General features: G+C 41.6%; 1 protein-coding gene, 1 non-coding gene and 1 pseudogene across 11 annotated transcripts in view; 2 read left to right on the plus strand and 1 right to left on the minus strand.

Moving 5' to 3' along the window:
* Positions 1-24,934, plus strand: part of SHLD1 (shieldin complex subunit 1) — a 103,454-nt gene that overhangs the window by 15,852 nt on the left and 62,668 nt on the right. The window contains exons 4-5 of one of the 10 annotated variants that reach the window (XM_036826813.1): positions 8,944-8,997; positions 16,101-17,092. The exons of 7 other annotated variants lie outside the window; for them this stretch is intronic. In XM_036826813.1, coding sequence (XP_036682708.1) covers positions 8,944-8,997; positions 16,101-16,126 — 80 coding nt within the window. In that variant the 3' untranslated portion in view covers positions 16,127-17,092. Of the gene's footprint in view, positions 1-8,943; positions 8,998-16,100; positions 17,093-17,433; positions 17,468-24,934 lie in introns of those variants that run through there. 2 more of the 10 variants (XM_036826817.1, XM_036826816.1) reach the window with 2 other exon arrangements.
* On the plus strand, positions 6,277-6,383 carry LOC118882144. The gene has a single exon (XR_005016695.1). It is a non-coding gene; the product is annotated as a U6 spliceosomal RNA (small nuclear RNA).
* On the minus strand, positions 8,492-8,923 carry LOC118881685 (annotated as a pseudogene).

Below are 24,934 nucleotides of genomic sequence, written 5' to 3' on the forward strand. Positions count from 1 at the left end.
TGTGGGATCTTCCCAGACCAGGGCTCGAACCCGTGACCCCTGTATTGGCAGGCGGATTCTCAACCACTGCGCCACCAGGGAAGCCCTCTTCCTTTTTTAAAATTAATTTTTATTGGAGTATAGTTGCTTTACAATGTTGTGTTAGTTTCTGCTGTACAGCAAAGTGAATCAGCTATACGTATACATATATCCCCTCTTTAGGTCACCACAGAGCATTGAGTAGAGTTACCTGTGCTATACACTTGGTTCTTATTAGGTATCTATTTTATACATAGTAGTGTATATATGTCAATCCCAATCTCCCAATTCATTCCACTCCCATCTTTCATCCTTGGTAACCATACGTCCATTCTCTATGTCTCTGTCTCTATTTCTGCTTTGCAAATAAGTTCATCTGTATAATTTTTCTAGATTCCACATATAAGCAATATTATACGATACTTGTTTTTCTCTTTCTGACTAACTTCACTCTGTATAACAGTCTCTAGGTCCATCCAGGTTTCTGCAAATTGCACAATTTCATTCCTTTTTACGGCTGAGTAATATTGCATTATATATATGTACCACATCTTCTTTATCTATTCTTCTATTGATGGTCATTTAGGTTGCTTCCAAGTCCTGGCTATTGTAAATAGTGCTGCAATGAACATTGGGGTGCATGTGTATCTTTTTGAATTATAGTTTTCTCCAGATATATGCCCAGGAGTGGGATTGCTGGGTCATATGGTAGTTCTAGTTTTAGTTTTTTGAGGAACCTCCATACTGTTCTCCATAGTGGCTGTAACAATTTACATTCCCACCAACAGTGTAGGAGGATTCCCTTTTCTCCACATCCTCTCCAGCATTTATTGTTTGTAGATTTTTTGATGGTGGCCATTCTGACTGGTGTGAGGTGATACTTTACTGTAGTTTTGATTTCCATTTCTCTAATAATTAGTGAGTGATGTTAAGCATCTTTTCATGTGTTTGTTGGCCATCTGTATGTCTTCTTTGGAGAAATGTCTATTTAGGTCTTCTGCCCATTTTTTGATTGGGTTGTTTGTTTTTTTGATATTGAGCTGCATGAGCTGTTTGTATATTTTGTAATCCCTTGTCAGTTGCTTAGTTTGCAAATAATTTCTTCCATTCTGAGGGTTGTCTCTTTGTCTTATTTGTGGTTTAGTTTGCTGTGCAAAAGCTTTTAAGTTTCATTAGATCCCATTTGTTTATTTTTGTTTTTATTTCCATTACTCTAGGAGGTGGATTGAAAAAGATCTTGCTGTGATTTATGTCAAAGAGTGTTCTTCCTATGTTTTCCTCTAAGAGTTCTATGGTGTCCGGTCTTACACTTAGGTCTCTAATCCATTTTGAGTTTATTTTTGTGTGTGGTATTAGAGAGTGTTCTAATTTCATTCTTTTATATGTAGCTGTCCAGTTTTCCCAGCACCACTTATTGAAGAGACTGTCTTTTCTCCATTGTATATCCTCACCTCCTTTGTCATAGATTAGTTGACCATAGTTGTGTGGGTTTATCTCTGGGCTTTCTATCCTCTTCCATTGATCTATATTTCTGTTTTTGTGCCAGTACCATATTGTCTTGGTTACTGTAGCTTTGTAGTATAGTCTGAAGTCAGGGAGTCTGATTCCTCCAGCTCCATTTTTTTCCCTCAAGATTGCTTTGGCTGTTCAGGGTCTTTTGTGTCACCATACAGATTTTAAGATTTTTTGTTCTAGTTCTGTAAAAAATGCCATTGGTAATTTGATAGGGTTTGCACTGAATCTGTAGATTGCTTTGGGTAGTATAGTCATTTTCACAATATTGATTCTTCCAATCCAAGAACATGGTATATCTCCATCTGTTTGTGTCATCTTTGATTGCTTTCATCAGTGTCTTACAGTTTTCTGAGTAAAGGTCTTTTACCTCCGTAGGTAGGTTTATTCCTAGGTATTCTGTTCTTTTTGTTGCAATGGTGAATGGGATTGTTTCCTTAATTTCTCTTTCTGATCATTCATTGTTAGTGTATAGGAATACAGGAGATTTCTGTGCATTAATTTTGTATCCTGCAACTTTACCAAATTCACTGATTAGCTCTAGTAGTTTTCTGGTAGCATCTTTATGATTCTCTACGTATAGTATCATGTCATCTGCAAACAGTGACAGTTTTACTTCTTCTTTTCCAATTTGGATTCCTTTTATTTTGTTTTCTTCTCTGATTGCCATGGCTAGGAATTCCAAAACTATGTTGAATAAAAGTAGCAAGAGTGGACATCCTTGTCTTGTTCCTGATCTTAGAGGAAATGCTTTCAGTTTTTCACCATTGAGAATGATGTTTGCTGTGGGTTTGTCATATATGGTCTTTATTATGTGTAGGTAGTTTCCCTCTATGCCCACTTTCTGGAGAGTTTTTAATCATAAATGGGTGTTGAATTTTGTCAAAAGCTTTTTCTGCATCTATTGAGATAATCATATGGTTTTTATCCTTCAGTTTGTTAATATGGCATATCACATTGATTGATTTGCATATATTGAAGAATCCTTGCATTCCTGGGGTAAACCCCACTTGATCATGGTGTATGATCCTTTCAATGTGTTGTTGGATTCTGTTTGCTAGTATTTTGTTGAGTATTTTTGCGTCTATGTTCATCAGTGGTATTGGTCTCTTATTTTCTTTTTTTGTGACTTCTTTGTCTGGTTTTGATATCAGGGTGATAGTGGCCTCGTAGAATGACCTTAGGAGAATTTCTCCCTCTGCAGTTTTTTGGAAGAGTTTGAGAAGAATAGGTGTTAGCTCTCCTCTAAATGTTTGATAGAATTCACCTGTGATGCCATCTGGTCCTGGACTTTTGGTTGCTGGAAGATTTTTTTAAATATTTATATTATTTTATTTATTTATTGGTTGCTTGGGTCTTAGTTGTGGCATGTGGGCTCCTTAGTTATGGCATGTGGGCTCCTTACTTGTGGCATGCTGGATCTTTTTTAGTTGAGGCATGCAAGCTCTTAGTTGCGGCATGCATCTGGGACCTAGTTCCCTGACCAGGGATTGAACCCAGGCCCCCTTCATTGGGAGCACCGATTCTTAACCACTGCACCACCAGGGAAGTCCCGTTTGCAGGAAGATTTTTAATCACGGTTTCAATTTCATTACTTGTCATTGGTCTGTTCATATTTTCTATTTCTTCCTGGTTCAGTCTTGGAAGGTTGTACCTTTCTAAGAATTTGTCCATTTCTTCCAGGTTGTCCATTTTTTTGGCATATACCTGCTTGTAGTAGTCTCTTATGATGATTTGTATTTTTGCAGTGTCAGTTGTAACTTCTGCTTTTTCATTTCCAATTTTATTGATTTGAGTCCTCTTCCTTTTTTCTTGATGAGCCTGGCTAAAGGTTTATCAATTCTGTTTATCTTCTCAAAGAACCAGCTTTTAGTTTTATTGATCTTTGCTATTGTTTTCTTTGTTTCTATTTCTGCTCTAATCTTTATGATTTCTTTCCTTCTACTGACTTTGGGTTTTCTTTGTTCTTCTTTCTCTAGTTGCTTTAGGTGTAGGGTTACATTGTTTATTTGAGATTTTTCTTATTTCTTGAGGTGAGATTGAATTGCTATAAACTTCCCTCTTAGAACTCCTTTTGCTGCATCCCATAGGTTTTGGATCGTGTTTTCGTTATCATTTGTCTCTAGGTATTTTTTGATTTCCTCTTTGATTTCTTCACTGATCTCTTGGTTATTTAGTAATGTATTGTTTAGCTTCCATGTATTTCTGTTTTTTACAGTTTTTTTCCTGTAATAGATTTCTAATCTCATAGTGTTGTGGTTGGAAAAGATGCTTGATATGATTTCAATTTTCTTAAATTTACGAAGGCTTGATTTGTGACCCAAGATATGATCTACCCTGGAGAATGTTCCATGTGCACTTGAGAACAGAATGTATTCTGCTGCTTTCAGCTGGAATGTCCTATAAATATCAATGAAGTCTGTCTGGTCTAATGTGTCATTTAAGGCTTGTGTTTCCTTACTAATTTTCTGTCTGGATGATCTGTCCATTGGTATAAGTGGAATGTTAAAGTCCCCCACTATTATTGTGTTACTGTCGATTTCCCCTTTTATGGTTGTTAGTATTTACCTTATGTATTGAGGTGCTTCTCTGTTGGGTGCATAAATATTTACAATTGTTATATCTTCTTCTTGGATTGATCCCTTGATCATTATGTAGTGTCCTTCCTTGTCTCTTGTAACATTCTTTATTTTAAAGTCTATTTTGTCTGATATGAGTATTGCTACTCCAGCTTTCTTTTGATTTCCATTTTCATGGAATATCTTTTTCCATCCCCTCAGTTTCAGTCTGTATGTGTCCCTAGGTTTGAAGTGGGTCTCTTGTAGACAGCATATATATGGGCCTTGTTTTTTATCCATTCAGCCAGTCTGTGTCTTTTGCTTGGAGCACTTAATCCACTTACATTTAAGGTAATTATTGACATGTATTTTCCTATTATCATATTCTTAATTGTTTTGGGTTTGTTTTTGTAGGTCTTTTCCTTCTCTTGTGTTTCCTGCCTAGAAGTTCCTTTAGCTTTTGTTGTAAAGCTGGTTTGGTGGTGCTTTATTCTTTTATCTTTTGCTTGTCTGTAAAGCTTTTGATTTCTCTGTCGAATCTGAATGAGATACTTGCTGGGTAGAATAATATTGGTTGTAGGTTTTTCCCTTTCATCACTTTAAATATATCTTGCCACCTCCTTCTGGCCTGCAGCGTTTCTGCTGAAAGATCATCTGTTAACCTTCTGAGGATTCCCTTGTATGTTATTTGTTGCTTTTCCCTTGCTGCTTTTAATATTTTTTCTTTGTATGTAATATTTTTTGTGTATTTAATATGTCTCGGCATGTTTCTCCTTGGTTTTATCCTGTATGGGACTCTCTGTGCTACCTGGACTTGGGTGGCTATTTCCTTTCTCATGTTAGGGAAGTTTTTGATTATAATCTCTTTAAATATTTTCTCAGACCCTTTCTCTTTCTCTTCGTCTTCTGGGACCCCTATAATTCGAATGTTGGTGCACTTATTGTTGTCCCAGAGGTCTCTGAGACTGTCCTCATTTCTTTTCATTCTTTTTTCTTTATTTTGCTCCTCAGCAGTTATTTCCACCATTTTATCTTCCAGCTCACTTATTCTATCTTCTGTGTATTTTTCATTTCAGTTATTGTATTATTTATCACTGTTTGTTCCTTGAAAGTTCTTCTAGGTCCTTGTTAAACATTTCTTGTATCTTCTCGATCTGTGCCTCCATTCTATTTCCAAGATCTTGTATCATCTTTATTATCATTACTCTGAATTCTTTTTCAGGTAGACTGCCTATTTCCTCTTCATTCATTTGGTCTTATGGATTTTTACCTTGCTCCTTCGTCTACAACATATTTCTCTGTTGTCTCATTTTGTGTAACTTACTGTGTTTATGGTCTCCTTTCCACAGGCTTCAGGGTCGTAATTCCTCTTGCTTCTAGTGTCTGCCCCCTGGTGGGTGAGGTTGGTCCAGGCACTTGTGTCAGCTTCCTGGTAGGAGGGACTGGTGCCGGCACTTTGTTGATTGGAACTGAGTCTTTTCCCTCTGCTGGGCTGGGCTGTGTTAGGTAGTGTGTTTTGGTGTGTCTGTGAGCTTAGTACGACTTTTAGGCTGCCTGTCTGCTAATGGGTGGGGCTGTGTTCCTGTCTTGCTGGTTGTTTGGTGTGAGGCATCCAGCACTGGAACCTGCAGGCAGTTTGGTGAAGCTGGGTCTTAGTGTCAAGATGGAGACCTCTGGGAGAGCTCACGCTGACTAATATTCTCTGGGTCCGGGAGTTTTCTGGTGGTCTGGTGTCCTGGACTTGGCACTCTTATCCCAACACCTGGCTGGGGAACTGAGACCCCACAAGCTGCACAGCCAAAAAAAGAAGAGAAGAAAACAAGCAGACAAGCAAAACCCAAGAAAAGTGATAAAAGCAAAACCAAACAGACAAACAGAAAAAAAGAAAATACAAACAAACAAAAAAACCCAAGAGAACAACCAAACAAAAGAACCCAAAAACAAACAATAAAAAACTAACAAAAACAACAAAACAAAACAAAATCAGAAAGCAAACTAAAATAAGCAAAGATAACATAAAACAAACACACAAAGATGATTAAAAAAAAGAACAAAAAGAAAAACAAGAAAAAAACCAGAAAACCACAATAAAGTAAAAATAGAAAAGTAAAAAATATATTTAAAAATTAAATAAAATTAAAACAGAAAACAACAACAGAACAAAATGAAACAAACAAACCAAAAAAGAGTGCTTGCTTTGGTAGCACATATACTAAAATTGGAATGATACAGAGAATATTAGCATGGCCCCTGTGCAAGGATGACATGCAAATTCATGAAGCATTCCATACTGTTTTGCTGTACAGTAGAAATTAAGACAACATTGTAAAGCAACTATACCCCAATAAAAAGTAATTAAAAAATAGAAAAACAATCTTATAAATTTATTTATTTATTTATTTATTTATTTTTGGCTGTGTTGGGTCTTCATTTCTGTGCGAGGGCTTTCTCTAGTTGCAGCGAGTGGGGGCCACTCTTCATCGTGGTGTGCGGGCCTCTCACTATCGCAGCCTCTGTTGTTGCGGAGCACAGGCTCCAGACGCGCAGGCTCAGTAGTTGTGGCTCACGGGCCCAGTTGCTCCGTGGCATGTGGGATCTTCCCAGACCAGGGCTTGAACCCGTGTCCCCTGCATTGGCAGGCAGATTCTCAACCACTGTGCCATCAGGGAAGCCCAAAAAACAATCTTAATAATGATATTTTCCTGAGGCCTCCACTCTCAGTGTCCTTGACCCCACAGTGAGCCACAGCCAACCCCTGCCTCCCCAGGAGACCCTCCAATACCTCTAGGTAGGTCTCTGGACCGGCTGTGGGCCCTGTGAGGGCAGCTCAGACTCTGACCTTGCCCATCTCCCACGTGTACTTGCCCCCAGAGTCCACAGCTGCTAAAGCTAGACTGGTCTCAGTTGTGGGAGCACATGTCCATTCAGATATTCCTCAGATGCAGGGTTTACCAAGCAGATCCCAGGGATTTAATCCAAAGCTTGTGCAGCTGCACAGAGAGAATTCCATTCCTCTTCCTTAGTAGCACAGCCCCTGGGGCTCAGCTTTGGTTTTGGTCCCACCTCTGCATGTGGGCTACCGTTAGGTGTCTTTTCCCCGCCCAGGCGAGAGGTGACGAAAACAACGGTGATTGAGGCACCCAGGCTGACTGGGGAACTTATTCACTCAGGCTGTGGAGGGATAAGGCAGCCACAACTGGGTCGTGTGAAGTGTCTGTGGTGACAGAGACTGGCAGGAAGTTGCAACAGACTGGGACACGCTCGCTCTGGTGGGAGTCCCTCCCAGGGCCCGTGGAGGCAGGGGCCAGCAGGGGGGGAAGGGAGTTGCAATGGCGGCCCCGCTCCTTGTGTGCCACTCAACAATGATACCTTGCTTCTATAGCAGCCCGGGTTTCTTCCAAAAACCTTCCCTGTTGTGGAGCTCCTTACTCCTGTCCCTGCAGGCTGTCTCTTCACAGCCAATCGCTGTCCCCCCTGGGTCCACTCTCCAAACCCTAGTTTCCAGCACCCAGCCCCCTCCACACCAGGAGACATGTGACTCAGGCTGGGGTGCGCAGGGCTGTTACATGGACCATGCGCGCAGTTCTTACTTTGTCCTGCCTTCCACAGACCGGTTGCTGTGTTCACCTCCAATCCCCCAAAGGTCCCTTTCTGCCCCAGCTGACTTTCCTGCCATGAATGGGCTTTTCTGAGTGCAGGAACCTCTCCCCACCTTCATTTCCCTGCCAGGGATGCTGTCCCTTCTCGTTTCTTTTCTTTTGTTTTTTCTTTCTTTCATCCTACCCAGTTGTGTGGGGATTTTTAATTGCATTTTTAGGTGTCCGAGGTCTTCCGCTAGTGTTCAGCAGATGCTCTGTGAGAACTGTTGCATTTGTAGAGGTATTCCTTTTTTTTTTTTTTAGGGGAGTATTTATTGATATTTCCAGCAGCCATCATATCTCTCCAGTAAGATCTAATTTAAAAAAAAGTCTCAAGTTCCAAAAAATCAATCCACTCTCTACAATCAGATGTAAAACTATGACCAACAGAAAATACAACATCTGGGCTTCCCTGGTGGCGCAGTGGTTGAGAATCTGCCTGCTAATGCAGGCGACAGGGGTTCGAGCCCTGGTCTGGGAAGATCCCACATGCCGCGGAGCAACTAGGCCCATGAGCCACAACTACTGAGCCTGCGTGTCTGGAGCCTGTGCTCCTCAACAAGAGAGGCCGCAATAGTGAGAGGCCCGCGCACCGCGATGAAGAGTGGCCCCCACTTGCCGCGACTAGAGAAAGCCCTCGCACAGAAACGAAGACCCAACACAGCCGAAAAATAAACAAGTAAATAAATTAATTAAATAAGTTTAGAAGACTTTAAAAAAAAAAGAAAAAAAAAGAAAATACAACATAAACTTTTGTCATGTTAACAGAGTAAATGGTTTTACTAAAAGCTGCTGACATTTCTATCAGTAGTAGCCATAGGGAGGTTGTTGGTTGTGACCATAGTGTCCATACTGATGGGGGTAGTAAGGTTCTTGTCTGTGCTGCGGGTAATTGTTACCCCAGGATCATCCGTGCCACTGATTGGATCAATTGTCACTTGGCCACCCCTGTCTGCTATTCCTACCTCTAAACTGTCTGTTATCTTGCAACCGATTGCCTCTATTTCTTTGGTTCCCACCACCTCTGCTATTCCATTCCTCAACAATTGGAGGGGACTCAGGAGGGCATTTCAGGTATTCCTGGTACTCTTTGTCATCTTCTGTGAATCTACTGGCAAACATCTCTTCAGAATTTGGAACAGCTTCAGAAGTGTCAGTTATTCTGAAATCCCCAGGGATTTGAAGCAGCTGTACTGTTTAATGTTTTGATTGTTTAGATCTCCGGCCCAGAACACCATCACAGGACCTCCAGACCCCTTCAGCTCTCCAAGGTAACAGGACCACACCTGTAGATGTATTCTTGATGTACTTGTGAGGAAGGGTGAATTCCGCATCCCCCTATTCTGCCATCTTGATTCCTCCCTCCTACAGTTTCTTCTTAACACAGAGACCAGAGGATCCTTTTAAAGTGTAAATCATATTATGTTAGTCTTTGGTGGCTTCTTACCTGACTCAGAGCTGAAGCCAAACTTACCAGGACTTAACCTGGCCCCATGTCCCTGGGGCCCTGGGCCTGGCCTCTCTGACCTCACCTTGTACCATCACCCACCCTTCCCACCCCGGGCTGGGCTGCTGCCTCACATGTTCACCCTTCAGAGAGGCCCAGCCTTGCCCCTCTCCTGCTGATGCTCCCTCATCATGTCCTTCCCTGGCTTTATTCTTTTCCACAGCACCAGTGTCATTGGGCACCCTATGTATTTTATTGTTACTTTATTTGTTTGTCTCCCACAACGAGAACATAAATTCCAGGATAGCAGGTACTGTATGAAGAATGGATGAGTAAAAATAAAAACAACAACAACAACAAAACAAAAATTAAAAAGAAAGAATGGATGAGTAAATGCTAACTTATTATTTCATTACGAGACAGGCCCACATTTATTTAGGGCTGCAGTTGATCACAACATAAAATGTCTCCATTCCCCTCCCTCCCCACTCCTCATGCACATACATAGCTTAAGGCTGCTTATGGGTAACTTTGGAAGGTTCCAGTATAAGGGTTGGGAGTCATAGGCAGCACTGAATTAGGTGAAGCTGATGCTGAAAGTTCAGCCTCTCTGTACACCAGTGCCGAACTGAATCTTGGAGACAGAGTTTTGGGTGAAGTAGAAAAGGATAGCTTTATTGCTTTGCTGAGCAAAGGGGGACACAGCAGGCTCCTGTCTTGAAAAACTATGTGTCCCCACCTGGGAGGATTTGATGAGGAGTTTATAGCAATAGTTCAAGGGTGGGGTTGCTGACAAGATGAGGGTGTGTGCAGGGTCCCTTAATCTTGATGAACCTCTCTGGTCCCTTTAATCTTGCCTCAGGTGGTTTCTTGGCTGCTCCTCCCTTGATTAGCAACAGTTCGAATCTGCCCTTTGGAACTCAGGGAAGGTTATGGAGGCTGGAGTCTTGCTTACAAGAAACGGGGAACAGAAAATTCTCCATGCCCGGGAGCCCCACAGGGTCCTCCTCGGTTTCAAAGCCTGAATTTAGCCCCATAACATGGTCAGTGTTGGAGGAGGAGATTGTCACATTTCCTCTGCCTCGCAAAAGAAAAGTCAAAATGTGTAACTGATGGAGACACGGCAGAACTGTCAGCCATTTAACATGTGCAAAGTGGGACTTCCCTGGTGGTCCAGTGGCTGACTCCACGCTCCCAATGTTGGGGGCCCGGGTTTGATCCCTGGTCAGGGAACTACATCCCACATGCCACAGCTAAGAGTTCGCATGCTGCAACTAAAGATCCCACGTGCTGCAACTAAAGAAACGATCCCCCGTGCCCCAAAAAAGATCCCGCACACGGTGACAAAAATCCCGCATGCCACAGCTAAGACCCAGCGCAGCCAAATAAATAAATAAATATTTTAAAAAAAATAACGTGTGTAAAGTAAGTTATAGACTCTTGTGCAGCGGCTTAAACTCTGTCACTTCTGTCAAGGCAAACACACACACACAGGTGAGTCACCCGCCTCTGTGCTCTTGGAGTCCCAGTTCTTAAGAGTACTGAGCCTTAGCCTAAAAGAGAGGTTCAATTTCTGGAATCAAGGCAGGTAGGAGAGAGATTTGGGGATTTGCCTGTCTGCTGTCCTTGAAAAGCATCCTGTTTAGGTTTCCCACCCCCACACCTTCTCACACTCCCCTCCCCTCCCCATCCCGGAGCTTGACCTTTCCCAGTGGAACCATCCTTAGCGTCCATCTCCCGCCTTTTGCCCGTGGCTGTGCCTGACCCTCTGCAGCACTCCCAGCACGCCTGCTGGGCTGCACACAGTCCCCCAAGGAAGGTTCTGTGCCTGGGCATTTCTCTCTGCACCACAGGGTTCTGGAACGTCTTAGAATGGGTGAGCAATGATTGCTTCTGTTTGTGGAGGACTTGCTGCCCATCAGGTTCTGTGCTGCTGGGCTCCACGCTTAGTGTTTCTCAAACCTTTGCCACTTTCCATTTTTACCACAAACCTGAGAAATGGAAATTAGCCCTGTTTTATACATGAGGACATGAGGCTTAGAGAAGTTAGGAAACTTGCCCAGTGTCACTAATTAAATGGCAGAGCCGGGGTGAATCCAAAGGCAGCATTTTAAGTCATACTTTGAGACAAGTTTGCTCTTTTCTAACCTGGAAAATAACCAAGGGGCTGCTACCCTTGGGACAAGGAGCTGCTGGAAATAAATGTAGGCAAGTTTGTTAGCTTGATAGAACAAACAGCTCATTTTGGGAGGTGGTAATTTTAGGGAGGAATATTAGGTTTTGATACTATTTTATTCAGACTTAAATATTTTCAAAAATTTTCTTTGGCTGTACACTCGGCCACTCTGTAGTACTTTTGTAGGTTATGCCATTTATTACTGACAATACTCGTGACCGTTTTAAAAACAGACCAGATCACCCAGAGGTTCCTGCGAACTAAGTGGAAATGGTATCTTTGAGCCATGATGGGAGCAAGGATTATGCTGGGGTCAAATGGGAGGCAGCCATCCGTTTATTTAACAGCCCGCATCTGAGAGTTTATGCTAAATGGGAATAACTGGGCTCAGGTTTATCCACCACAAAAGGACTTCATTCTGACATCAGTAGGAGATGCTTACATGGAAAGCTGTTTATTTTGTTGTAAACATTCCAAATCTGCCTTTGGTGAGATTTTCTACAAAGTAAACTTAGGTTGTCACTGTTAATCTGGCCGTTATCAAGCCATGAACTTGAGATGGACAGCCTTAACCTCTAGGGGAGTCACTGCCCTGAGTGCCCAGCCGATGGGCTCTGTGCTGACCATCTTCCACCACCTGTTTCTCAGACTGTCCAGGAGCCTGAGGGTTCACTTTCTACTTGTAAATTGAGTCGCTTTCCTCCCCTCACTGCATGTTCTTAGGTGCCTGTGGTTACAGGCTCTCTCCCTCACCAGCCCTCTGGAGACTTTGGCCCATGTTTTAATCTAGTCCAATAACTCTGGATCCCTAGTTTGTCAGAGACCCGGCCTATCTGCACGTTGGTTTCTGCAGCTGTCCTGATGGTGGCCATCCCGTCTCAGCTTCCCAACACATCCACTTCCCAAGCCAACTTCATTCTTGGTTTGCTTTTTGCTGCTGTGTGTTGTTAGGAAATTGCTCTTGGAGGGGTTGGTGAACGGTCAAAAGTTTCCGGTTACAGTCACCAGGGTCACCCAGCATTGGGCGCATCCAACCTGGGACTCACTGCACTTGGCTCCTTTTGTACGGATTCCCCGTGTCACCATGCAGCTGCCTTTGTTGTGGGCCTGTCACCCAACTTCTGGAAGGAGGCCCTGCTCTCCCTCCTCCCTCTTCACCTCACGCAAGACTCTTCCTCATTCTCCGGCCGTGACCTCCACCCCAACTGCTCCTGCTCAGGTGCCGGGAGCGAAACAGATACTCCTCTGCCCTTATCTGCTGTGCCCAGCTGCCACCTCACTGCCCGTGCCCCGGGGGAGTAGATTCGTGGCAAAGGACGTGAGGCTTGAGAGTGCTTTCCAAGAAGTGCACGGGTTGATAAGAACCTGAGAGTATTAGTCAGAAAAACCTAAAAGCCTTGGTCGTTTCTGTCTGGGTACCAAAGGCAGGTGAGGCCGGGCTCTGTCTAAATAAACAGAGCTCATCTGTCCTGAAGTGACCGATTAGCCACTTCCTATGAATTGCTGGGGAGCAAACAACAACTTGTCACCTTGGCCAAGCACAGGATTGTGAAACCCTCGCCCTTTGCGCTTCCTGGGGAGATCAGGCAGAAGAGCCACACGCCAAGAAGGTCCTCCCGAAACACAGTTGTCTTCACGTCCTCTATTTAAATCCCCTTGAGATGTCCTGGTCCACTTCGCTTTCCTGCCAACTCCTCTCAAGGCTCCTGCGCCTCATTTTCAGGACTGTGTAATCTGATGTCTGGGGTATTTGTTCAAAATATTTAACAACCAATTCAACAGTATTGCAATATTTTAACAACTGGCAAGGCTGTGCAGGTGCACACCAGCTGAATACAAGCCCCTGCTGGTGTCTAAGTACTCATTAACACAGGCCTGCCGTTCCAGTCGGGCCTGTTTCTATTCTGAGTCAGGCCCTGGTGCCTCAGCTGCTTTGCTTCCCTCTTTGAAGTGTGCTCTCCCCTCCCTGGTTAGCTCCAGTCCACTCCAGAGACTGATGAATTCAACCTGTCAATTAGTCCCAAGTACATTTTTGTTGATGAACTTGAACTCCCTGCCTCTTAGATACATATTTCCTTTCTCTTTCATTACTGGGCTCGAAGAAAGCATATAGTAAGCAGAATGAAAGTGCAGAGTGAAATGGCAAATAGTCTTGGAGAAACCTCTCAAACTCAAGGTCACAAAGGCTTCCTGGAGGTGCAGTCCTGTGTGTACCATTCTAGCTTGGTAAACTCTGGGTAGCTCACGTGGCCTGTTTCATTAAAGCCCTCGCAAACCTTTATTCTGGAGAGCACCCAAGATGTATTCTAATGCAGGACACAGCATTCCTCTGCAGTTGCTTTGACGTTGCAGCGTGGAGGTGGGAAACCTCAGCCCTTTCCTCCAACTTGAACTTCTAAGAGCAGTTGTTGGGGAAATTGGTTGAGTGTATACAGCAAGTTGAATATTAAACACAGTGTCTTTGATGATTAAAGGCCCTGCTGACAAGTGGCTATAAGTTTAAAGTAAATGGTGGTTTGATGCTCCTTATTCTTCTTTTGGAATCTGTCAACATCCCAATCTTCAAAGGCCATTTTATAACCTGTGTATTTAGGCATTTCATCTAAGGAATTTATTTTTTAAGAGTAGATAAGTATGTCTTTTTCCTTTCTGCTATTCATGTGGTATCCATTTGTAATTCTTGAAAATTTTATTTCCATAAGAAATTATAAGCTCTTAAATTCAAAATCTCAAAATAGAATTTACATAATTGTAGAATTTTGGATGTGGTGTTGTCATTTTAAACAGGAGTCAGGGTATATTTCAGACATGGAAATAATGTTAAAGACATTTTCTTTATAGCTGCATTAAATAGTACCCAACCTAGTAGCTAATGACACAGCCTCCTCTAAACTGGACCTAAGATACAGTCAGGAAGGGAAAGAAGGAGACTGATGAGCCAATTCTCTGAGAAATCATAGAACAAAATCTGAAACTTCCTATCACATATCAAGTTGATGGGTTTTATTTGGGAAGTTTGAGTATTCTTCATGGCAATGCATCTCTGCATTTTGTTACCACTTCCTGGATTGAGTTATGCAGATTCAGCCAACTAGGCTTAATTTTCAGGTTCTAAACGGATTTTGAACTCTTTTCTTGCCACTGTTGGAAGGCAGCAATGTGTCCTAATTGTGTGGCCCAAGGAGTGAAGGGTAAACCCTAAGTGTACATGATTAAGGCCCACAGAGTTAGAGAATGGTACAGCTTCTGTGCCCAAACTGTGCTCCAGGCAGCTCTTTGAGAGCTACAGGTCAGGACTGGGAGACAGTAGTGAGCCCTGGACTCTCCACTCTTGCTCATCCGTATTAGCTTATTTACACTGTGGGCTTCCAGATTCATTGGAAGAAAGGATGTCAGGGCCAAAAAAAAGGTTTGAAAACCACCAAGGTCTCCTAGTTGTCTCATTTTCTACAAGGGGAAGTTGAACCCCAGGATATTGAAGAAAGTGACCCAAAGTCACATAGTGACCTGGCAACTCCTATTTCCTTGGAGACCCTCTTTACAGACTACTTCTAACTGTGACTTTTCTATCCCTTAAAAAAAAAAAAAAAATTATATATATATATATATGTATATATATGTATATACATACATACATATAGTTCTGTATTTTAGCCTGCTAAATTGTAGACAATGTTAAATAGTCAGTAGAGGTGATAACAGTTTGAGTAGGCTCACTGGCTTCAGTAGTTGTGGCTCATGGGTTCTAGAGTACAGGCTCAGTAGTTGTGGCACATGGGCATAGTTGCTCTGAGGCATGTGGGATCTTCCCGGACCAGGGATCAAACCCTTGTCCCCTGCATTGGCAGGCGGATTCTTAACCACTGTGCCACCAGGGAAGCCCGAGTAGAATTATTTTTAAGGCTCAGGAATGCTATTTGTGATCTGTGCCATCTCTCATCATCCTTAGTTTTGAGTGTCAAGGACACTTGCTGTGGGAGAAGAGGCTTGTTTACTTCTGTGCACTCTGCCTGCAGTTACAGTTTTTAAAGACAGGCTGTGTTCCTGTCGAGAGCTGCACCAACAGGCATTTACTCTTCAGTCCAGGTGTACAGTGGTGGCCCCGTGGCCTGACCATATAGCTCTCTTCAGGGGCTTCTCCAAGTGAACATTCATTCCTGACTCGTCACTCAGCTGTGTCTTCTTACAATATGAGGAAACAACTCGGTGGAAACAGTCAAACATACACCATCACTAGTCGCATTCATTGTCATATATTGGTAGGACAAAGAAGATCATATACAATTAAGGGGAGACGGAATTCCTTGGCAGTCCAGTGGTTAGGACTTGGTGCTTTCACTGCCGGAGCCCTAGTTTGATCCCTGGTCAGGGAACTAAGATCCCGCAAGCCGCACAGCACAGCCAAATAAAAAAAACAAAAAAAAATTAAGGGGAGACAGGAAGATCAGTAGTTTATCATTTATTGTACACTTGCATTCCAGGCACTGTGCTATGCGTTTTACATGCATTGTTCCTTCTGATTCTCACAACCACCCCAAGAAGTAAATAATGTTATGATCTCCATGTTACCCATGAGGAAATGGAGCCATAGAAAGGTTAACATGTAACATATTAATATTTTACCCCGCAAACTGTGGAAAACTGAGACTCAAATCTGGGTTACATTGACTTCAAGGCAGAACTTTAAAGAAATGCAAACATCAAGGTATGAGTAAGTACTAAGTAATAAATATTGTCTTAAATATTTGCAGTTACCTCTTCTGGAAAGTCCTTGTGAGCCTCTTTCTGCTAACTCTGAATATCTTCACACCAGTCTCAGCACCGTCTCGGGCCACCAGGACTCTGGTTCATTGACCAGCATTGTGTCCGCTGCCCACTGAGCTCCCCTTTCAGCCTCTCATCTTCCCATCACTGAAGAAGCTCTACCTACCTGTAGACCTATCGGAAAGAAGGCATTGCCTTTTCAGATAAATTTCTCACAGCAGGCAGGTTCCAACTTCTTATGTTAAAACTGAAGGAAGAAAATGAAGTCATGGTTTTTTAACTTTGCTGGAATGGATGGAACTCTCAATAACTCTTTCTGTCCAGAAAAGATTTTCTCATCTGGACCCGGAACTCTTCTTATTCTTGGCTCTTTGCCCTTTGAAGCTGTAAATCATGCTCTTTGTTTGCTGAGTGGCTGCTGTTTCCCAACCCGCCAGCTCCCTGGAGTTTTTGATGGAGCTAGGTCTTGCTAACATGCTCAAAGTTACAAAAACCCATCTTACTGGCACATAACTTGCAAGGATAAGTGTTTTTTAATTCATTCCTGGGAGCCTGGTGCTTCCCTGTGTGGGTTCTTGTTTTGCTCTCTGCCTGGTCTCAGAACAGTGCCTGTTGCAGACACTGTCCAGACCTGAACCCTGGCCTGTAAGGAATAAGGGAACAGTGCCTGTCACATAGTAGGTGCTCAGCGGAGGGTGGTTGAATAAATGAACAACACACTTAAGTGAAATTTGACAAGATTTTAAAATAGATATCAAGTATCACGGTACCTTGTTCACCAGTTTATAACTTTACCATCAAATTTAAGCTGTGATTGAGCTTATGTGTACTATAGGACAAAAAAGATTCTAAGTTAAATAGTACATATGGGACTTCCCTGGTGGCGTAGTGGTTAAGAACCCGCCTGCCAATGCAGGGGACACGGGTTTGAGCCCTAGTCTGGGAAGATCCCATATGCCGCGGAGCAACTAAGCCCATGCACCACAACTACTGAGCCTGTGCTCTAGAGCCCACGAGCCACAACAACTGAGCCCGTGAGCCACAGCTACTGAAGCCCACGCACCTAGAGTCCATGCTCCACAACAAGAGAAGCCACCACAATGAGAAGCCCGGCACCGCAAAGAAGAGTAGCCCCCGCTCGCCGCAGCTAGAGAAAGCCCACGCACAGCAACGAAGATCCAACGCAGCCAAAAATAAATAAAAAGAAAATAGCGTGTACTCTCACATAAGTCCTGCAGATTTGCTCAACTCTCATATGAAAAGTGTTCAGACTAGCCCAGACTGGTCTCTCTCTAAAGCCCCCAGCTTTTTTCTTTGAAGGACTTCCCTGGTGGCGCAGTGGTTAAGAATCCGCCTGCCAATGCAGGGGACATGGGTTGGATCCCTGGCCCGGGAAGATCCCACATGCTGCGGAGCAACTAAGCCCGTGCACCACAACTGCTGAGCCTGAGCGCCACAACTATTGAAGCCCGCACGCCTAAAGCCTGAGCTCTGCAACAAGAGAAACCACCACAATGAGAAGCCCACGCACCGCAACGAAGAGTAGCCCCCACTCAATGCAACTAGAGAAAGCCCACATGCAGCAACGAAGACCCAGCATAACCAAATAAATAAAAATTTTTTTAAAAAGTCAAGAAAACAGCCAAGAAATGAGTATATGTGAGGAGCTATAATGCTACTGAGAGTAGAAAATTATCACTACATTTCCCCATCATGAAGAAAGTATGTTGTTTCCTTCATTTTTTTTTTCAGCAAAAATATCTCTCTAATTGTAGTACATGAGATTACAGTTATAAGGATACCCCTAAAGACTGTCTTTTTAAGGTATTTTCTTAAGAAAACTGTATTGTTATATTTTATAGTATTGTGAGTTTTTTCCTGCTTACAAAATAATACAAATGAGTGGAAAATTAAAATAAATTCTAAAAACAAACAAAGAAAGAGGTTTAACTTCATTTCTTTACAATGTATTCAGTAATTGTTATGTCCAGAATTTTCTTTTACAAAGAACTTTTTGGAAAATATTGGGGCATGTTAAGCACAGTATAGATAAAAAGATGAGGACGTTATCCGTGGACCAGTGGCATTTTAGAAGTAAAGTATAAGGGGAGAATGGGTTAAAATAATATCCCGTGGTTTTAGCCAGTAATACTTAAGCAGCTACTCTGGGTCTGGAGCCTGGACACCTGCTTGGCAGGCTCTTGCTATGGGGCAGAGTTGGAGTCTGCTGCCCTCTTGTGGCCACTTTTTTCATGTTCCTGAGCCTTACAGAGAAAAAGAATTTAAATGTACCATATGTGTTAAGCCTTTGTAATTCATTCTTTGCAGAGTTTTTTTCATCTTAAAACTTAAAGTTGTTAGAGATTATTTTACTCAAAGTCTGAGAAGCTAACTTATTAATTAGGCCTAGTTATTACACATGTTGTTATATAATTTGAGGACACCTTTTCACATATCTTGCTTGATTGATTACAGGGTGGAATACAGATATAAAAAATGCTATCTGATTTTTTTTTTGCACATTTGCCAAGTAAATGTTATGTTTTCTTCTGAAAAGATAAGATCAAAGGATTTAAATATGCCTTATTTGATGAAATTATAGGAGCATTAAAAGGTAAGAGATTTTGAAAATCTTTTGTAATCTGACAAAATAGTGTAGACCTATTTCTCCCTGCTTTTCTCTGCTAAGTACAACTATAGTCCTGGAAACGCAAGTGGCATCCAAAGTAGACCATTTGCAGTGGTAAGAAGAAGATGAATTGGTTTGGGGGCCCCAGGACTGAAGGAACAGCATAGAGAAGGTGGCCAGGACCAGTGTACCCTGACCTACATCTAGCAACAAGAAGGGGTCACATAGGCTCCTCTCGCCCCATGATTGACTGGTTGTCTATCCAACATCATCAGGAGAACCCAGCACCCAGCAAGGGGGAGCCTATAGGAGACCCGTAGCAATAAGTGACCAGGGGAAGCACTCTCCTCCACTGGGCCCGAGATGCCCCTCCCCTACTAAGCCAGACCTAGGCATCCAGGAGGCACAAACAGGGGGATTCTGCCAGCACTGCAAGTGACCCAGCCTGGGAAGTCCCTTTATCTTCATGGGCCTGAGACTCCCCTCCTTTACCCACATTCACTCGGGCAGATGGGGAGCAGCAAAGAGGGGGGCACTGTAAAGTGGAACCCCACCTCAACAAGCAGCCCTGCCTGGGAAGCCTGCCCAGGGGCCTGAGATCTCCCCCTGCCAAGGAACACCTATAGGCCAGGCCAGGCCCTCAGACAATACCAGCAGGGACCTGTGGGGGCCTCAGCAGCACCAGCCAAACCACAATGAACAGCAGAGTCTCTGAAAATTAGACCGCAGCCCATGAAAGCAGGCCAGAACCTGAGTGCTGAACCTAAAGAGAATGGCTGCCTGCTAAAATGAAGGATTTAAATAGGACCAAGATTCCCTAAAAAGAATAGTCTCTAAACATAGTGTATAAATGTTCAGGATACAACCCCAAATCTCCTGTCAAACCAAGAGCTGAAAAGTCACAACTTGAATGAAGAAGCAGTCACAGACACCAACAGTGAGATGAATCACACTGATTTGGAATTAAATGACAAGGGTTTTAAAGCAACCAACATAAAAATGCTTGACAATCAATTACAAATTCTCTGGAAATAAATGAAAAATAGAAAATCTCAGCAAAGAATTAGAAAAAGAGCAAATGTAAATAGTAGAATGAAAAATACAACAGCCAAAAAACTGATGAATTGAACCTCATCAAAATTAAAACCTTTTGCTCTCTGAAAGCCCACATGATGAAGATGAAAAGATAAGATACACACTGGGAGAAGTATTTGCAAATCTGATATCGGACAAAGGACCAGTATCTCTAGAGTATGTAGAAACCTCTCAAAACTCACCAGAAAAAAATAATCCAATTAGAAAATGGGCAAAAGACACAAAGAGACATTTCTCTGAAGGGGATATCCAGATGGCAAATAAGCACGTGAAAATATGTTCAACATCATTAGCCACAGGGAACTACAAACTAAAACCATAATGATACCTATCAGAATGCTGAGATAAAAAATAATGACAGCACCAAATGCTGGTGAGGAGGTAGAGAAACTGGATCATTCATACATTGCTGGTGGGAATGTAAAATGGTTCAGCCACTCTGGAAAATGGTTTGGCAGGTTCTTATATAAAACTAAACATGCAATTACCACATGATCCAGTAATTGCACTCTTGGACATTTAATCTGAGAGAATTGAAAACTTAGATTTGTGCAAAAACCTGTACATGAATGTTCATAGCAGGTTTATTCATAATAGCTAAAAACTTGAACTGCCCAGTTATCCTTCAATAGGAGAATTGTTAAATTGTGGTGCATTTATACCATGAAACACTGCTCTGCAGTAAAGAGGAATGAATTAGCCATACACACAATAGCTTGGGTGAATCTCCAGGGAATTAGGCTGCATGGGAAAAAAACAGCTAATTCCCAGAGGCTACATACTGTATTCCATTTATATAATATTTTTGAAATGACAGTATTTTTAGAAATTTCAGAACAGATTAGTGGACACCAGGGATTGGGGTGGGCAGAAGGATGTGGGCCTGGTTATAAAGAGCAACATGAGGGATCCTTGTGGTGAGGGAAATATTCTGTATCTTGATGGTGATTGTGGATGTGTGAATCTACACATGTGATAAAATCGTATAGATACACATAAATGATTTTAAGTAAAACTGAGAAATATAAATAAGATGGTTGGATTTATCAATGTCAATATACTACAGTTTTTTCAGACATTAAAAAAATATATATATATACTACAGTTTGAAGTACAATACATTAGGAGAAAGTGGGTAGATGTTCACAGGATCTATCTGCATTATTTCTCAGGCTTTTCAATAAAACTTCCTGTGAAAAAAATCTGTTGGACATCTCAAGAAATACTGGTCCTTTTTCTTTTAAAATGCTTGTCAGATCACCTTTTCCTTGTTGTGCCTTATATTTCTCTGAAACAACTTTTAAAATCATTATACAAATAAACAGTTGCCTATCTTTGATCATTTTCACTGTTTCTAATGTTCTGCTATTATAAAGGGCTGTGTTCAACATCCTTATGGTTAAACCCTTGCATATACCTTAAATTGTTCTTCAAGCTATGTTCCTATAGGAAAAATTGCTGTAATACAATAAATTTTTTAATACGCATTGCTTGTTTGTTCTCCAGAACGAAAGGGATAAAAATCACTTTTTTCCAAAAAAAAAAAAAAAAATGGAGGCAATTCACAGAAGAAAAAAACCCCAAATGACCAACAAACATATAAATCAGCCTCACTAGTAATCAAGGAAATTGCAAAATAAAACAACAATGAGATACCATTTTACATTTACCACCTAAGCAGAAGTTAAAATCTGACAATACAGCTGTTGATGGAGATGTAGAGGAATGAAATTCCTCTATGGTTGGTAGAGTCAGTTGGTATAAGCCCTTGGAGAGCAAAGTGAAGATGCTCATAGTCTTTGCCCCACCTCTTCAGTTTACTCTTCTCAGTAAATATCCAAGAGAGAAATCTTAGCAACTGTGCTCCTACATTTATAGCAATATTTATTGCAACATTGTTTAAAACAGAAGGAAAAAATGGACACAAAGTAATGTCCACCAGAGGAGAATGGGTAAACAAATTAAGGTAAATGTATAACAGAATATGATGTAGCAGTTAAGATGAATGAACAAGAGCTACCTGTATCATTATTACCCACAGTGTCAACTTATATAAATCATTAATAGTGAGCAAAAAAAGCAAGTTGCAGAAGGATACATAGAGTTTGATACCACTTATATACGGTGCTTTGGGGTCCAAAAAAATCACTTTTTTCAAGACTTATCAACACTAGTATTATAATTTTAAAATACTTTGATAATTCTATTATAGGCAAAAAATGATTTCTTGTTTTAATTTGCTTTTCTCTGATTGTGTTTTCTTGGACATGTTTTTTCTTCTATGAATCGCCTGTTTTCTATTAGAATTTTCATCTTTTCTTACTAATTTGTGCAAGTTCTCTATACATCGGGAATGCAGTTATTTTTTTCCAGTTTTGCCTTTTAATTTTAATGTATTGATTATTAATTATATGTATTGATTAAAGTTTGTTTTCTTTAAAGTGACCAAAGTAATATGTACTTTTTTTAAAAAAAATTAAAATACTGAAGACCAAAAGGAAGTAGAAATGGGACATTCTCTATTCTCACTCTCCCCTTTCTACATCCTAGTGGTAACCAGTAGTGTTGCGTGTATTTGGTTTTTGGTAGTGTACCCATAAATATGTCTCAGTGTGGGTAAATCTGTGCATGTGAACTATGTATTTTAGTACAGTTGTTTATGCACAACTTTTACCCAAAATATCTCTAACAAAAACATATTGTTCTACATCTTGTCTTTTAAAATACCACATTCTATAACGGCCATTATTAAATGTTAATACTTCAGTCCTTTTAATGTCTGCATAGTATTGTGGAGTGCAAATATCCTATAATATTTTAACTATCTCCCTATTAATGGCCATTAGTTCATCTCCAAGTTCTGATAATTACAAATAAATACATTGTTTTATTGATGTGAGAGATTTTAGGTTCTTATGTAGTTAGTTTTATCAATCAGTGCTTCTACTTTGGTCTAATATTTAGAAAATCATTCTCACTTCCAAGATTATATAAATAGATACCTCCTGGTATTATTATTATTATTATTATTATTATTATTATTATTATTATTATTTGACTGTGCTACATGGCACGCAGGATCTTAGTTCCTCGACCAGGGATCGAACCTGTGCCCCCTGCAGTGGAAGCGTGGAGTCTTAACCACTGGACCTCCAGGGAAGTCCCTCCTGGAATTTTTAAGGTTTAGTTTTTTTTGTACTTTGAAATCTTTATTTTGGTGAAAGGTGTGGGACAAGGTGATAGCTTTATTATTCCAAATGGGAACCAGTTGTCTTGATGCTATTTATGTACTTGTATCCTTTTCCCTCTGGTTTTAATGGTGTCCTGACTTAAAAAAAAAAAATTGTATTCTTTATTTTTGGTTTGAGAGCCAGAGTAGTTTGGGTTTGACCTTGATTCTATACCTACTATCTTTCTGACCTTGGGCAAGTTGCTGTACTTTGCTTTGCTCAGTTTCCTCATTGGTAGATTGAGAATGCCTGTTTCCTAGGTTGTCCGGAGAATTGAGTGAGGCACCTGGAGCTTAGCACACTGAGTGGCAGCCATTACAGCTGCTGCTGTTAGAACTAGCACCACCACTTGGGATGTTTCTGGACTCGCATGTCTTCGTTACTGAATTCCTTTCAGGAGGAGACCAAGCCTTGTCCTCCTTCATGTTGCTCAGTACTGGGCAAAAAAAGGGATTTGTACTGGACAGAGCCCTTACAGAGAAGTTATTAACACTGACCCAAAGTATCTGTAGAATTACTTCCTAGCATTTGCTATTAATATATATGTTTTCTACTCACTTTGGATATATATATATATATTTTTTTTAATTTATTTATTTTTATTTTCGGCTGCGTTGGGTCTTTGTTGCTGCGTGGGCTTTCTCGAGCTGCGGTGAGCGGGGGCTACTCTTCGTTGCGGTGCACGGGCTTTTTATTGTGGTGGCTTCTCTTGTTGCAGAGCATGGGCTCTAGAGCGCAGGCTCAGTAGCTGTGGCGTACGGGCTTAGTTGCTCCGCGGCATGTGGGGTCTTCCCAGACCAGGGCTCGAACCTGTGTCCCTTGCATGGCAGGCAGATTCTTAACCACTGCGCCACCAGGGAAGCCCACTAACTTTGGATATATTTTTAGGCAAATCATCTAATCCTATTCTCATATAAACTCTTCATTTCAAATGTTGTGTTTGTCAACAGATGCCTTCTCATTTGCAAAGTGCTTTGATTAGTATTTGCAGATGCTCCTAAGTAGTCTTTACAAATAATCTTATGATGAAGGCTCTCAATTAATTTGAGGTGGCTTTAAGCATAGCTGGGTCTGTGAGAATGTACTACATGGCATGTTTTTTACAGGTCTAACTAGTCAAATGAAACAGTTTTTTAGATTGTTGTCTTTATGTCAAGCTCCATGCTATAGATTGAGGGTGATATAAAATACTCAGAATACATGATTCCTGTACACAAGGAGTTGATGGTCTAGTTGGGAAAATAAGACATGCAAAATCTTAAATAAAACTTAAAATAAGAGGGGACAAAATCAGGCAGTGTGAGTTTCAAGGCTACACAGAACAAATAAAATGAACAAATTCATTCAAAAAAAGAGTAGTTGGGACTTCCCTGGTGGAGCAGTGGTTAAGAATCCGCCTGCCAATGCAGGAGGCACGGGTTCGAGCCCTGGTCCGGGAAGATCCCATGTGCCACGGAGCAGCTAAGCCCATGTGCCACAACTACTGAGCCTGCAATCTAGAGCCCACGAGCCACAACTACTGAGCCTGTGTGCCCCAACTACTGAAGCCCACGCACCTAGAGCCTGTGCTGTGCAAAAAGAGAAGCCACCGTAATGAGAAGCCCACGCACTGCAACCAAGAGTAGCCCCTGCTCGCTGCAACTAGAGAAGGCCTGCGCGCAGCAACGAAGACCCAATGCAGCCAAAAATAAAATAAATAAATAAATTTAAAAAAAGAAAAGAGTGGTAATCTTCTTATTTTCCCATGTGAGAATCCTCTATGAAAAGATTAGCTGTTGAATCTATTACATTCTGGTGACACTAAAAAATATTACTCAGGGGTTAGAAATTAGCATCTTATTTTACATTTATGGCAGAAGAGCAGTAA

The sequence above is a fragment of the Balaenoptera musculus genome, chromosome 15, assembly GCF_009873245.2.
Source record: "Balaenoptera musculus isolate JJ_BM4_2016_0621 chromosome 15, mBalMus1.pri.v3, whole genome shotgun sequence".
Lineage (NCBI taxonomy): Eukaryota > Metazoa > Chordata > Mammalia > Artiodactyla > Balaenopteridae > Balaenoptera > Balaenoptera musculus.